Here is a 15,472-nt window from a genome sequence, read left to right on the forward strand (position 1 = left end):
ACACTTTTTCCTTTGGCAGCAACTCTTGAAACCTCATCATCACCTAACATTGATAACCAAAATATACAAATTTTTTTGATAAGTAAAGTATACAAATGTAAATTAGTGATTAGTGGTCACACATTCAAACTATACATTGATAACTTGTATAAATATTAGCTATAAAGGAAGGCTTTAAAGTTATAAATTAATACCTTCATTGTCTTCATTAAAATCTGCACTATCATCTTTTGAATCTACAGAATCTGCTGCTAACCACTCATCATCAGAAGACAAATTCTCCAAACCAATTTCTTCTTTTGTACTCAATGGTTTAGCTCTTTTTTGTTTTATCTTCAAGTTGTACATAACGAAGACCAAGTCATTCATTTTTTTCTGGTGTAAGCGATTTCTCCTTTTTGAATGTACCTATAGTTGTAATAATTTTAATTGAGAATTCTCAAACACAAGGGAGGGGGGAAGAAACAAACTTTTACTAAGAAAGAAAATAGAAAACCATCTTGTCATAATATACCAAAGTCATTTGGTCTTACCATTTCAAACGCACTCCAATTTCTTTCACAACCAGATGAGCTACATGTTAAGCTCAATATTCTTATAGCAAATTTTTTCAATTCAAGACAATCATCTCCATATGAGTCCCACCATTCAGCTGATACATATATGAATTATAATATCTTAGTCTTAAGAATAAAATTTATAACTAATAAAGATGAATTTGAATGTAAAACAAAAAACAAAAAACAAAATTGTTACCTGGCTGTTTGGTATCTCTGGCTAGTATGGCAGCTTCAATACCAAAGAGTCCCTTTGCTTGTTTGAATTTTTCAAGTTGCATATCTATCTTTTTCCTATCACTAACTTCTGGAACCATTCGTTGAAGACATGTATATAGTCCTAATTTAATATCTGAACCCGGATCAAAAGAAGGATCATAATGAATAGAAGGGTTCAAATAGTATCCCGCAGCATGTAAAGGCCTATGAAGTTGCATTTCCCATCGATCATCAATAATATCCCATATCTCTTTGTAACTACAATTTAAAACAGTGGATATTATATTAAAAAAAAGAATATATATTTAATAAGCTAATGAATTAAAAACAAATGTAAATTTAAGGAAGATATAAATAAAATGGTTACCTCTTTTGAACATTATTGAAATTTTTCTGTATTTCTTCTTTTGCTTTTTCCATTTCTTGATAAATGAATCCCATTGGAGGTGTATCAGAATCAACCAGGCGAAGCACCTTTAAAAGGGGTATTGCGGCCTTCAAGCATTTGACAACAAGTCGCCAAAAGCCATTGTTATCCATAACTATGGCATGAATTCTTTTCCCTTCTTTTGTTTTTGCAAATTTACTACACCTCCATTGTTCAGAAGAAAACATTGCCATCAATTCTCCTTTGAACTCATTAAGGCATGACAATGTCAAATATGATGTTGCAAATCTAGTGGCAGCAGGTCTAATCAATTCCCTCCCTTTAGTGAAATCCCTCAACCAATTTAAAAGCATAGCTCTAGAATATATGAACGTTGTAATCTTCTTCCCCTTTGCAATTGTGTACTTATGGTCCTTAATCTTTTTTTCAAAATCCTCAAGTATCAAATCCAAGCAATGGGCAGCACATGGAGTCCAAAACAGGCACTTTCTCTTCTGCATCAACATCTCTCCAGCTAGTTTGTAGTTAGCAGCATTGTCAGTCACCAATTGCACAACATTCTCCTCTCCAACCCTATCGACAACTTCATCTAACATTTGACAAACTTTTTCAGCTGTTTTAGATATGTTAGATGTGTCTATAGAGTATAGGAAAATGGTTCCTTTGGGACTATTCACCAAAAAATTACAAATGGATCTCCTTTTCTTATTAGACCAGCCATCAGACATAATTGAACAACCTGTTTTTTTCCATTCAACCTTATATTCTTCAAGCATTTGTTGTGTAAAATCTACCTCTTTCTTCAAGCATGTCTCCCTAATCTCATGATAGGAAGGAGGCTTGAGGCCAATCCCAAATCTTGAAATCCTATCAATCATTTGCAGAAACTCCGGATTTTTGACACAATTAAAAGGGATGGCACTAGTGTAGAAGAATCTAGCAATTTGTTGGATCACTAGATCACGTTCTCCTTTTTTAAACACACGATTCATTGTTACTTGCTTATTTTTTGTAACAAACTTATCCATGGAGCCTATGTGTTTGCCCCTCCCTTTTGATGAATGTAGTTGTTGTACTTCAACTAATTCATCATCATTGCCATCATCCTCTTCTTCTATAGTATACCACCTTTTCTTTTTTATAGATGCTTCATATTGGGCATACAAAAGAGTCGCAAATTTTTCCCTCACCTTTTCTGGCACACTAGGACAAGCTGAAACATTTTTCCTAGTCCCAGCTAAATGATGCTTCAGCCTATATATACCCCCACTATGAATTTCTTTGCAATAATTACATTGAACTTGCCTTGAACCTACTTCAACACCATGTTCCCATCCCAGGCCAGACCTATTTCCTGGTGCATTTTTTCGCTTAATTTTCTTTCTAGCCAAATTAGACATTGTATATTTGTACTAGAGCTGCAAAAAAAGACACCAAGATACAGAGCATGCTCAAAAAAATCACACAGAAAATTCATCAAACAGGTTATGTGCAATTCTAAACTACTAATTGTGTTTACTAATATTTCTCAAAGAATCAAATACTAAAGACCCTGTTTCTTAATTTTTCAAATTTTACATAATTTAGTTAACAAAATAGAAAAATAAAAACATAAACACAACACAACACAACAATCTGGAATCAAGCTATCAAAGTGCAAATAAATGATAAACTACTAACTTAATAAGTACTAACTACCAAAAAAGATTACCAGAAAGCTTAAAGGCAGCAATGGCTCACGGCAACATCATTGACAGGGCTGAGAGGTGCTGGGTTTTTGACAGAGGATGGACTCGATTGAGGAGGTGCGGGACTGAGGTGTTGGTTTCTAAATGTTTCTAAATACTTAAGAAGGATTGAAAGCAGCAATAGCTCACCATTGAGAGGGCTGAGTGCTGGGTTTTTGACAGGGGACTGTGGAGGCGTGCGGGACAGAGCTGCTGCGTGCTGGAGCTTTTGACAGAGAATTGAGCAGATGCGACCGTGCGGGACTGAGGTGCTGGTTTTTGAAAGTTTCTAAATACTTAAGAAAGATTGAGAGCAGCAATAGTTCACCATTGAGAGGGCTGAGTGCTGGGTTTTTAACAGGGGAGTCGGACTATGGAGGTGCGCGGGAGGGAGCAGGTGCGTCGTGCGTGTTGAGTGTTGAGTCTGTTGAGTGTTGACTGCTGAAGCTTTTAAGTGTTTCTAAAATATTTAGGTTTTGTTTGAAAACTTAACTTAAGTAGTATAGGTTTTTTTGGGATTTTATTTTGAGAGAGGGGTAATTTAGGTCTTTAATTCATTGGGCTTATGGGTATTGGACCTTTAGGTGGGCCGGGCATTATTTTACTGGACTTACCCAAATGACCCAAATGAATCCCACTTAAAAAAAAAAAAAAAAAAAAGCCAAAAAAGCCTAATGGTAGGATCGGTAGGATCCCATACGATCCTACGATCCTATACAATCCTACACGATCCTACAAACGATCCTAACATTTTTGCGATCCTGCTACGATTTTAATCTTTTTGGTGAGGTGGGATCGTAAAATCGTGCGATTTTACGATCCGGATCGCGATTTTGACAACCTTGGTTATACCGAGAATAAATTTGTTGTTAATGTGCACCAAAATATCCATTAGCTATCATTGTGAGCATCATTCCAAGGTGTATAGAGCTTACCCTTGCTTAGATCTTGGATCCTTCCGCGGTTTTGGCCCTAATCAAGAGCTACAAGTTGTCCCATAAAAATTTTTGAATGAAAATTGTATGTTATTTTGAATGAAAATCTCTCCACCACATCTGTGAGTCTATCACCACTCCGAACATATATATTTGTGTTGTCTTTTCCTCTTGATAGCAACAAGTTTTGAATGAAAATTGTATGTTATTTTCTCTGTAAATTAGAGATTAGAAATAATATTTCCACTGATTTCATTAAACAAAACATGTTTAGAAATAATTGTGATAATTGTGAATTGGCACTAGCCACCATTATTGCCTTGGAAGCAATAAGACTTATTGCCTAAATGCTTCCTTTTCTCCAACAATTTGAAACACTTTTCTTGCAATGAGTAACCTTTTACATACAATGGCATACAAATATATGGCTTTTATTTATTTATTTATTTTTTCTTTCTTTTTTCTTTCTCGGGAAAAAGTATGTCATTGCTTGAAAATTTCTAAAGGTTGAATAAAACTTATTTTTCTTTTCCAAGAGTTTACTTACTTTATGTTTCCTTTAGCAGTCAAGTCAAAAAGACATTCCTTTATTTGACGTCCAACAACACCCTTCCCCTCCCAGAACCTCCCTCAAAAGAAAAAAAAGAAAAGAAATGTAAAATCGGCTTATCAATAAAATATTAGGATGAAATACAAAGGTGCTAAAGTGGGAAGACAATGACAAATGCAACCATCAAACATATTAAGAAATTATAGTGTTAAAAGTGTTCGGTTTGGGTGCTTGTCCTTACTCCTCAAAACTCAAAAGATTCAAAAATCATTGCTTCCACACACAAAAAAGGATTTTACTAATGTGTGCCCTTAGGGCACACATTAATTTCCATTTTTGGAAAAAAATTTCTCGAGAATTGAAAAAGTAATGACAGCTTTTTTAATTTCCAAGAAAATGTTTCCAACAATAGAAAGTTTAATATGTGCCCTAAGGGCACACATTAACCGGACCCCACAAAAAAAGGGCATCGGCCATTCTTTTTATAATTTTTGGATAAATCATATATATATATTTTTTGGATTATGAAACAAACCAATACAAAGTTACAAACAGAAACATTTGAAACACGTCGACTTCAGCTAGTCCACTACAACAAGAGAATTTGCCCTGACATAAACTTCCTACTCAACATGAAAAGCAGTGTTTCATCATCCCAACCCAGTTTTACATAGAGACACAAGTCTTCAGACTAAACTACAGTACCAGATTGGTGCTAATTATGTTAAAGTGAGCACTGAAAGTCAAAAGCAAAAGCAGAAATTGAAAATAGAAGAAGTAGAGGACTAACGGCTACTTTTTTCTAACAGTCTCTTAGACAAAACGATGCCGTTTCCCTTAAGTGTACTTTGCCTTGAAGGGAAACGGTATCGTTTAATTCAAGATTTACTCTGCCTCTATCTCTGACTGTGCTCGATGTTCTTAGCTTTGATCTCCAGTGAACAGTTGAGTCTTAAGCCTTCTCAGTAACTGTCATCCCTGATTTCACGGAGCAATGATCGCAGGGTGGTTGTAATTCTGTTAGAGCAGTTTTCCTCTAGAAGATGCTTGATGTATTGTAATTATGCTCTATAAATAGAGCTTTGTATAATGTATTCTCTTTTGAGCTTGATTAATAGAATTTCTCTTTTCAGTTTCCAGAAATTTCTCTCTCACTCTCTCTCTCTCTGGTACTCATTTTTTCGCCATTGTTAACCAACTTGCAAGCTCCAAATCTTTCAAATTATACCCAACATCTTGTTTTTACTAACAAAAGAATTACAAACCCAACTACTAGAAAACTTTTAAGCAAGAGTCATTAAGGATGGAATGAGGTACAAAACAGTTAGAACAGAGAACTCTGTTTAGGATAGTGTTGCAGCCACTTCCTTTAAACATCATCCAAAACTTGACATCTTTTCTCACACTCTTCACTATGCTGTTCTCTATTTTGATCTCTCCTCCATGACTTCTTGTGTTTTTCTGAGATCATATGCGACAGACAGTAGCCCAAACCAGTGCATAAGGAACTCCTGAGGCTCTTTCCTTTGATACTGGACAACCCACATAGGTGCCTATTGGGCCGTTGCCAACAAACCAGTGAACTAAAACGGAATGTGTTTACACATAACTTGTGCACAGATAATTCCCTGATAAGGGCTAACAGCAAAACGAAGGAAACGTGCAAACAAAGTGTTCATTTGCCATTGTCCATACCAATAAAATTAACGCATATTCTTAAAAGCTCACCATTAATGACAATGACTTGGTTGCCTCCGATAAATGCTATGATTCTCCTTGCAAGTGTCCAATCTACTGTATCTATGGTCCTCCTTGGACAAGCAGCAAATAAAAATAACACAACTTATTGTAAAAAGTGGCCCTATTTAGATTAATATAGGGATATTTATGCATATATCGATGGAATAAGATGCACTGCTCAAACATCCGTGGCTCTGGAAATGAAATGATATGATGCTAGTCTTTCCCAAAACCAGCACTGTAGTGGGTACTGGATTTGAATCCTTTTGCTTCATTCAGCTTCCACACCGCCTGCAACAATATAAATAGATGAAACAGAGCATATCAATGCTCCCAAATTGTCTAAAAGACTACATGAGTCACAACTACAATTATTTTCTGCTATTTTCATAGCAGAAAATGCTAGATATTTAAAAGTGTTGTTACATGGCTTTTAATTTGGTCAAAGGAGTTGACCAAGTCCTAGTACTAATAGGACTATGTTTTGCCGACTTAAGCAATTCCACTTCTAGGGAGTTTGTATTGTACTCCACAACAAAAGGCCCACATCTCTACTATATATATACCCTAGCCGACTTATACTTTGTATAAGTATATTTGTTATGCGGCAATTGATGAAGTAAGTGATCAAAGGCAACCGCATATTATTTAGAGTTCTAAGCCATGATTTGTTTTGAGAGAGAAATTTAGGTTTTTTCTAGTCACGTGCTTTTGGTGATTGAGAGCTCTTTTGGGTGTATTTGGGGTTTGGGTTTTGTGAAAACGTTTTGGTACCATCTTTTTAATCTCTTTCTTTTGTTAGTGAAACTTTTTCCTCAACGCCGCCCGTGGATGTAGGCCAAAAGCCGAACCACGTAAATCTTTGTGTTCCCGTGTGATTGTTTCTTTTGTCATTCTATTTCTATTTTGCATAAATCCATTGTTATTTGGATACACACAACAAATAGATATTCATGCTTCTACTATTCTCAACAAATTGGTATTAAAGCTTCCGCTTTTACAACAAAAAGGAATCCGCAAAAATTAGTGAACAGAAATGTGGCCTCCTCCAGGTCAGCCAACAACACAATAAGTTGCTTGACAGAATCAGAAAAAAAGTTTTGAATGAAAGAAACGGTTTACCTTCATGAAATCTTCATGCATGACACAATCCCGTTCTGCACATATTGCTGATATGCCAGCTTCTGTGCCAACATTTCGAATTTACAACAAATAACTAGATTAGGAAGCCGCGATAATCAAATGAAAACTAGCACCAGCCAAAATCAATAACCTCTGCAAGCTTTACAACAGCTTCATAGTCAATTTCACCGTGTTTGGCCAGCAGCATGAATATTAAGGATTTCCATTCTTGATTAATTCCTTCTCAAAGAATGCACCACTGTAGAAGAGGGATCTGCAGCCACCATATCATTCGCAATAGGAGCAGCATGCTCTAATACAATCTGCAAGAAATGGAATTCAAGATTACTAGTACACCAACAAATAAATGAGAACAAGTTGTTTTGTAATTGTCTTCAATATGCGAGGTCCATACAACTCATTGCAGGTGGTTTGAAGAGGATGCCAAACGCACTACATTGCCGGTGCTTGTCATGGATGGTAGCTATAAGTCATTCAAGGCTATTGGAGGTACCAGATAGCTTGAAATAGTTAGCATGCAATTGCATGTGCACCCACCATTTCTTAACTATATAAGCAGAGAAAAAGACAAGCAGTCCTACAGTTTGAGGATACACATACTGTCAATTTTTTCCCTTCACTTGCCATAACAGCTTGTCTCAGAAATAATGAAGGAGAAGGCCACATCCATGGCAAAACAAAAAGGTATTACCCTTAGGGCTGGTAAACCACGCCGTTCAACCAGGCTATATTCATCACTGATTGGGCCATCATCATATTTGCTGATTCTCAATGCCTGTTAAAAATGCCCGAATAAATTTGGGCCCTGAGCAACTTCGAACGAAGAATACTACCACACAAAATATATAGTGGCTTAACATCCCAACTCACATACCCGAGAGCAAAATCCTTTTGCAAGTCCTACAAGCCTTGGGGTAAGCACCATTCCTGGATTAACAAACAAAATACCTGAGGCCCTTTTTAAGAAAAGAAATGCCAATGAATTAAAAGAATAAAGAAATATACAGCCACAAACAAGTTTCATAAGAGGAGAGAGAAAGATGGTGACTTACAAAATAAAATAGAGAAAAATAGTGTATCAGCCTTGCAGATTCATCAAAGCTACCAATTTCACTGGGACTTCTCTTCCTTGCAAACAGAGTCACCTTGTCTTGTGTGCTTGAATTCTCAATCCAAATTCTGAAACATGGAATGAGTCTATCAATTAGATTAGGGAGTCGTATCCTCTTTGGTGTGGTATGTCTACACATTTTGGTGGCTAAACAATTTCAGAATTTCACTTACAGGAATGTCAACACCATATACCTGGCATGGCTCAGTGTCTCTGAAACATAAAAATCATGAGGTTTAGAATTTCACATGCAAGAGAGACGGAATATATATATGTGTGTGTACCCGCGCGTATGTATATATAAAATCTTTTTTGGGAGTAAGAGAGAGGAAGATACCTGGTCATTAATGACATAATGTCTTAGCAATGTTCAGTTGTTAACATGTTATCGTAGCCTTGATTCTCAATTACGCAATTGAAAAGACAAGGAGTTGGCTGAAAATCATCTTCAGGTCTCACTGATAAAGTTTCCAGTGATATACAGTCTGTTGCATCAATATGCCGTATTTAATAGAAGCTCTTGCAATGATCGAAGACTTGGGCAATATTTCAAAAAAAGGTTCTCGTAGATCAGATAGCTGAACAATAATTTTTGGGCGGCAAACAAAAGTATTTCCTTCCAGATAGAAGTATATGAAAGACGACAAGCAATAAAAGAAAACCGAGGAATAAAAGAAAACTGAGACGCTTATTCATTGATTTAGATGATAGCCCTTCACATCTACAGAGTAAGCGCAGAGATATTACTCTGAGATTTTTTAAGGAAACAACAGAGGTAGGTAGCGCTTTTATAGCTGTTCCACTCACATCTAACACTTCCAGACCTTCAAGATTCCCCAAGTTCTCAGGTAGTTCGTCAAGTTTTGAGCAACCAGATAAGATGAGAATTTTTAGAGATATCATTGTACAAATAGCATCCGTAAGACTTGAAAGATTCTTGCAATTTCTTAGACTCAAAAAAGTAAGGCCAGTTAAATGCTCTAATGATGATGGCAACTCTTCTATAGCAGTCTCATTCAAATATAATTCTGTCAAATGTGACATATTTTCCACAATTTCTGGAAACTTCTTCAATTTTGAACAACCGGATAGAGCAAGAGTTTTTAAAAAATTCCAATTGCAACAAACACCAAGACTTGAAAGATTCTTGCAGTCTTTTAGACTCAAAAAAGTGAGGTTGGTTAAATTCTGCACTGATATTGGTAATTCTTTTATAGCAGTTTTGTCCAAATCAAGTTTCGATAAACATGACATATCTCCCACAATCTCTGGAAACTTCTTCAGTCTTGAACAACCAGAAAGATCAAAAACCTCAAGAGATTCCAAGCTGATCTTGGGTGGAAGGATTTGAAGACATTTGCAACCATTTAAATCCAATTGAATAAGCCATCTGAGATTTCTGATAGATGCATGAATCTTATACAATCTTGTACAACGTCGAAGAATCAAATGCTTAAGATTTGGGGCTCCACTGAAATCTGGGGTCTCGATCAACTTTTGAGAATCACTCAGATCAATGAGCTTTAACTTGTCTAAAGTCTAATATATATATATATATATATAGAAAATTAGATAATATCAAATGCTAATGAAAAGGAAAAGAATACTACATTTGCATAAGTGAAAATCTTACCACAATTCCTTTCCATAGTTGAATGATGGCGCTGCAATGCATTTTCAATTCAACAAGTTTATTTGGTTGGAAATTGGCTGGCATAGAATTTAAAGGACATCTATGCCATTCTATAATGCATATCTCATTAGAAAGATAATTGAGGTGGTTTGGGAGGAGCACATCTTGAATCTTAAGCATTCTCAAATTTTTCATCTTTGATAAGGATTCAACATTCAATCGTTCCGTTTTATGAACATGTTCTTTGAGAACTATGCCTTGAATTAACTCTGTCCCCTAGTAGCCAAGAATAATGAAATTAGAATAATTACAAAAATCTTAAAATAATTTGGAAGAATATATATATATATATATATATATATATATTTGTTTAAGTTCAAGTCTAGGCTAGTCAACTTACAGTATTATTCTTCAATACATGTAAGACATCCTCATAAAGCCACAACCTACTACGTCTACTAGGATCTTTAGGACATTCACGACGAACAATTTCTTGACCCATGTTTTGTAGCAAATCATGCATCCACAAAGTTCCCCATGCATCAATGGTTATAAGAGATCGGTCTATAAGAACATCAATATTATAGTCTGGATAGTAACCAAAAGTTGTTAGTATATCTCTTATGCGATTGATGTTCTCTCCCTTGAAAAAACATGCAATATCCAAAAACAATTCTTTTTGTATATTAATCAACTCATCAAAACTCATTTTAAGTGCATCTAAAATGTGGTCAGATGTTTCTTTTAGTTTATCTAGAGCAGTTTTCCATTCATCTATTCCTTTAGCAAACAACGAAGCACCTACAACTGTAATAACTAAAGGATGACCACTAGAATAATTCACAAAATCCTTAGATAGCTTCACATAATCTTCTTTATTAAGATGGGATTTCTTGAAAGCTCTCCAACTAAAAAGCAACAAAGCTTCATAATCACTCAACCCTCTAATTGCATATATATCATCCACTCCACATCTTCTTCTTAACAAATGTCTATCTCTACTTGTTAAAATAATTCTACTTCCAAGACCAAACCAATCATGTTTCCCTGCTAGTGCTTCTAGTTGTTCTTCTTGATCCACATCATCAAGAACAATAAGAACCTTTTTATCACGTAGTCTATTCCCTATAACATTGATTCCCTCACGAACGTTTGATATCCTTATTTTGCTTTGCACGAGGATCTCAGAGAGAAGTTGTTTCTGCAATGAAACTAAACCTTGATTTTGAGTTTCTTCTCTAACATTAGCAATAAAACTGCTAGTTTCAAAGTTACTAGAAATTCTTCTATAAATTTCTTGTGCAAGAGTTGTTTTACCTATCCCACCCATCCCCCAAATCCCAACAAAGCGAACACCACCCAACCCTTCACACAAATAATAATCCAACATTTCCTCCGCACGGGAGTCTATTCCAACAAGGTCTTTAGAAATAGTCTTTGAGAATCTACGATTCAATTCACTAGATATCGTTCCAACGATTTCTTGGATAACTTTTGATTCATGCCTGCAAAGATAGCAGAACAATAATATTGACAAGGTAGAGCTAGCAAAATTAATTTAGAGACAAAACATTCAGCATAAGTGCGACCTTAGATTCGTTCAGTATCAAAAGGAAACTCAAAGTGTATTATATATATGACACAAACTATGCAAAGGTTGCTCAACCAAAGTCCAATTTCTGCTTCTAAACAATAAATAAATTTAGAATAAAAAATTAACTTATATACCATCATTTGAAAAGAAAATTAATTCTTACCTATCCCGTAAATCCCATCCAGAAATATTAGCTACTTTTGTCAAAGCAACTTTCCACATGTACACATCTTCTTCGTTGCTATCTTTGAAATGCTCTTCATGTTTCTTAAAGGCTTCGGCATAAATCTCCCTTTGATTTCTCACATCACTTGGATCCACGTAGTGGAAAACTGGCAGCACTATTAACCCTGTATTTTTCATGCAATCAATAATCTTTGCTAGTTCAATCAAGCACCACCTTGAAGATGCATATTCGCTTGAGAGAATTACAACAGCAAACATTGATTCTTCTATTGCTTTGAATAGCCCTGGGCCAATATGTGTTCCCCGCTCGAGATTTTCATCGTCCCTAAAAGTGGATATGCCTTTTTGTTCCAAACCAGCATACAGATGGTCTGTGAATTTTTTGCGGGTGTCCTCCCCTCTGAAACTGATGAAGACATCGTGTTTCGATCCATAGGTAGAAGAAGAAGAAGAATAAGAAGAAGAACAAGAAGAAGAATAAGAAGAAGAACAAGAAGAATAAGAAGAAGAAGAAGAAGAAGAAGGAATTGAAGCCATGAAGGAATTGGATGTGCTTGAACTGTGAGCGAGTGATTTAGGAAATTGAGGTGTGATTGAGAAAAGCTCAAAAAGCCTCTTGAAATAACGCTGGGTATGCAGTGGAGTAGATAAGCGGACATGGGTCAAAGAATTCATATAGAAAGACCGGCAAAAGTTTGCCTGCCAAGAGCAGTTACATAATTTACATTTTATCTATTTCTTATTTCTTTTTCCGGGAATAAATTATTTGAAATGCTAAACAAGTGCTGTTTATTTATTTATTTTTCTACGTAAATGGGATATATATTAATGGGTAATTTACACCAAATTTATTATTATACATTTATTTATGGTTATCAAATTTTGGGAGTAACCTTCCAAGAAGTTTCCTGCTACCCTTTTTTTTCTTTTTTTGAGAAAGATATCTAGACACTACTTCTTGTTTGTATTGTATGGTCCAGGAGAGTGAAGCATCATTGGTTATGTCATACCAATCAATTGCCCTACAAGAAATCAATTAATAAAAAGAAGCTATGTTTCGTACGAAAACTTGGGCTCTCTCTAGAGAAGAGGAAGCAAAGCTTGAACGCAGCAATAAGAAGGTTAAGGACGTATGTCATGCCGATTTCACGGCAAGCCATGAGAGCATCTCTCACATCCAAGGGGGTAGCGAGGATCCTTTCCCCAGTGAGAGCTCATCGTTTAGAGCGAAACTACTGGGTGAAATACCAGGGGCCTATAACCAAGCTTTTGATTTTGATGAGAAAATGGAAGCTAATATTGAATCTAATGACGAGAGGGATGAGCTAAGGGAAGGGTTTGCTGCAGTTAAACTCTCTAAAGATGTGAAACATTGTATTAGAGTGGCCTGGGCAACGTCACTCATCGTCAAAGTTTATGGGAGGTTTGTGGGGTTCAACTATATCCAGGCCAAACTCAATGCTTTCTGGAAGCCTACGGGTAGGTTGGATGTTATTGATTTAGGGAAAGAGTTCTTCCTTACACGCTTCAGCTGCAAAGAAGACCACGATAAGGTGCTCAGGAATGGTCCATAGTTCATAGGTGAGCATTTCCTATTATAGGTGAGCATTTCCTATTAGTTTTTTAGACCCCTTAAAACCACAATCAGATTAACCTAGGTGATTAGCCAAGTGATTATTTAGTCAAATTAACAAATCTAGGTTAACACAAATATATCATATCAATGTATAGCAACGGAAAGATAAAAAACACAACGATATGATAACCTAGGAAAACCAAACCGGTAAAAAACCTGGGGAGGATTTAACCTAGTTATCCTCAAGGTAAACCTGAATCCACTATCTTGAAAGAATCGAAGTTCATATAATGAGACTTACAAGCCCCCACGCTCAACTTCTTATTGCTACCCATCAGTAGAACTTACTGACACGACCACGTGCAATCTCCGAATCCACGGACTCCTCCTTTCTTGGATTCACCATCAGATACAAGCACACCCGCTTGTGTTTCTTTAAGTTTCAATGGAAGTAACTGAGTTGATTGTCAAGGTGTAGATAAAATCTCCTCCTTGAAAACCCTAAATTTGTGTAAAGGAAAGCTCTTCTAGATCTCACAAGAGATTTACACAAACAACAATATGAATAAAAATACAACTCTCAAGCAACCAAGACTTTAGAGAGGTTTGGGTATAAAACCCTAAAACCAAAAGAGGCTCAAGAGCACTCTAATCTCTCTCTCTTCAGTCTCAAAAACGTGGCTTAGGGTTTCCTTTATATAGTGGGAGAAGTAGATTTGAAACCCTAATCCTTAACAGGCTTAAGCTGCTGTTTGGGCCGACTTAAAATTCTACATATATGATTTTCGATTGATCGAGCTTGTTCTTCGATTGATCGAACCAGGCAGTATATAAAGTCTACTTCCTGCAGCTTGTATGTTCTTGAATCTTGACTTGAATCACCTTGAGCATTTACACAAACAGCAATATGAACAAAAATACAACTCTCAAGCAACCAAGACTTTAGAGAGGTTTGGGTATAAAACCCTAAAACCAAAAGAGGCACAAGAGGCACTCTAATCTCTCTCTCTTCAGTCTAAAAAACGTGGCTTAGGGTTTCCTTTATATAGTGGGAGAAGTAGATTTGAAACCCTAATCCTTAACAGGCTTAAGCTGCTGTTTGGGCCGACTTAAAATTCTACAGATATGATTTTCGATTGATCGAGCCTGTTCTTCGATCGATCGAACCAGGCAGAATATAAAGTCTTCTTCCTGCAGCTTGTATGTTCTTGAATTTTGACTTGAATAACCTTGAGCATTGTCTAATAAAACCTATAGACTTTAAGATCTATATCTAGACAAGTTTGTGTTCACGATTTGTCAATTGTTCTAAACATTTAGAACCTAACAAACTCCCCATTTGGCAATTTGTGACAAAACTTTCATACAAAATGAAATGCTCAAATACAAGAACAACCCAATACAATAAAATGCCCATTACAACAAATTCAACCTAACTACTATCCATCAGTTGCAAGTGTAGACAACAGCTTAATTGAATCAACCTGTATATTTCCTGAAACATTAAACAAAACGCATAAATGCATGTGTGGAAAATACAAGTAAACAAAAATAAATTCTTGATTTCACATAACACAAAATAAAGACATATACCAATGAAGAACTCATAAATATAAATCAATAAGAAGTGAAATAAGAAACAAATATATCAAAATAAATTCTAACTCTCCCCCTAAGTTAGATACATCAAAAAGTTTTTATATTCTCCCCCTAAACAAAACAAATAGGTCATCTATGTCTCCCATTTTTTGTCACGTATTGACAAAGACTACCTAATCAGAAGGTAGACAGAAGACATACACAACAGAGTAAGAGAAAATAGAGACAACTCCCCCTATGAAGAGCAACAACTCCCCCTAAGAACCACAAAGGTTAAAAAAAATTTCTCCCCCTATAAAAATAGGAAAAACAAAACAAGTTTTGGGAAAAACAGTTTTGGGGATAAATAAAAGGGTTGGGGATAAAAAAATACACAAACCAAGTTTTTACAAAAAACTAAGTTGAGGATACACATGAAGAAAAAATATTCTCTCTTTCAATAAAATGCAAACATGGCACTATGTGACCCATAAACAGTTGCATGAGTAGAGAAAATATTTACATATTGATTATC

General features: G+C 35.8%; 2 protein-coding genes across 2 annotated transcripts; both read right to left on the reverse strand.

Annotated features, from left to right (window-relative positions):
- Positions 1-678: 678 nt before the first annotated feature.
- LOC115961314 lies at positions 679-2,564 on the reverse strand. Its single transcript, XM_031080313.1, has 3 exons — positions 1,144-2,564; positions 757-1,034; positions 679-683 (listed from the first exon to the last, which is right to left on the reverse strand). The coding sequence occupies exons 1-3, from the start codon at positions 2,562-2,564 to the stop codon at positions 679-681; spliced, it is 1,704 nt and encodes a 567-aa protein (XP_030936173.1).
- A 4,822-nt stretch (positions 2,565-7,386) lies between these two features.
- LOC115961315 (TMV resistance protein N-like) lies at positions 7,387-12,458 on the reverse strand. The gene is made up of 7 exons (XM_031080314.1): positions 11,761-12,458; positions 10,404-11,508; positions 10,004-10,279; positions 8,708-9,909; positions 8,312-8,564; positions 8,134-8,186; positions 7,387-7,561 (listed from the first exon to the last, which is right to left on the reverse strand). The coding sequence occupies exons 1-4, from the start codon at positions 12,456-12,458 to the stop codon at positions 8,941-8,943; spliced, it is 3,048 nt and encodes a 1,015-aa protein (XP_030936174.1). The 3' UTR covers positions 7,387-7,561; positions 8,134-8,186; positions 8,312-8,564; positions 8,708-8,940.
- Positions 12,459-15,472: the final 3,014 nt, after the last annotated feature.

Source organism: Quercus lobata, chromosome 9 (genome assembly GCF_001633185.2).
Source record: "Quercus lobata isolate SW786 chromosome 9, ValleyOak3.0 Primary Assembly, whole genome shotgun sequence".
NCBI lineage: Eukaryota > Viridiplantae > Streptophyta > Magnoliopsida > Fagales > Fagaceae > Quercus > Quercus lobata.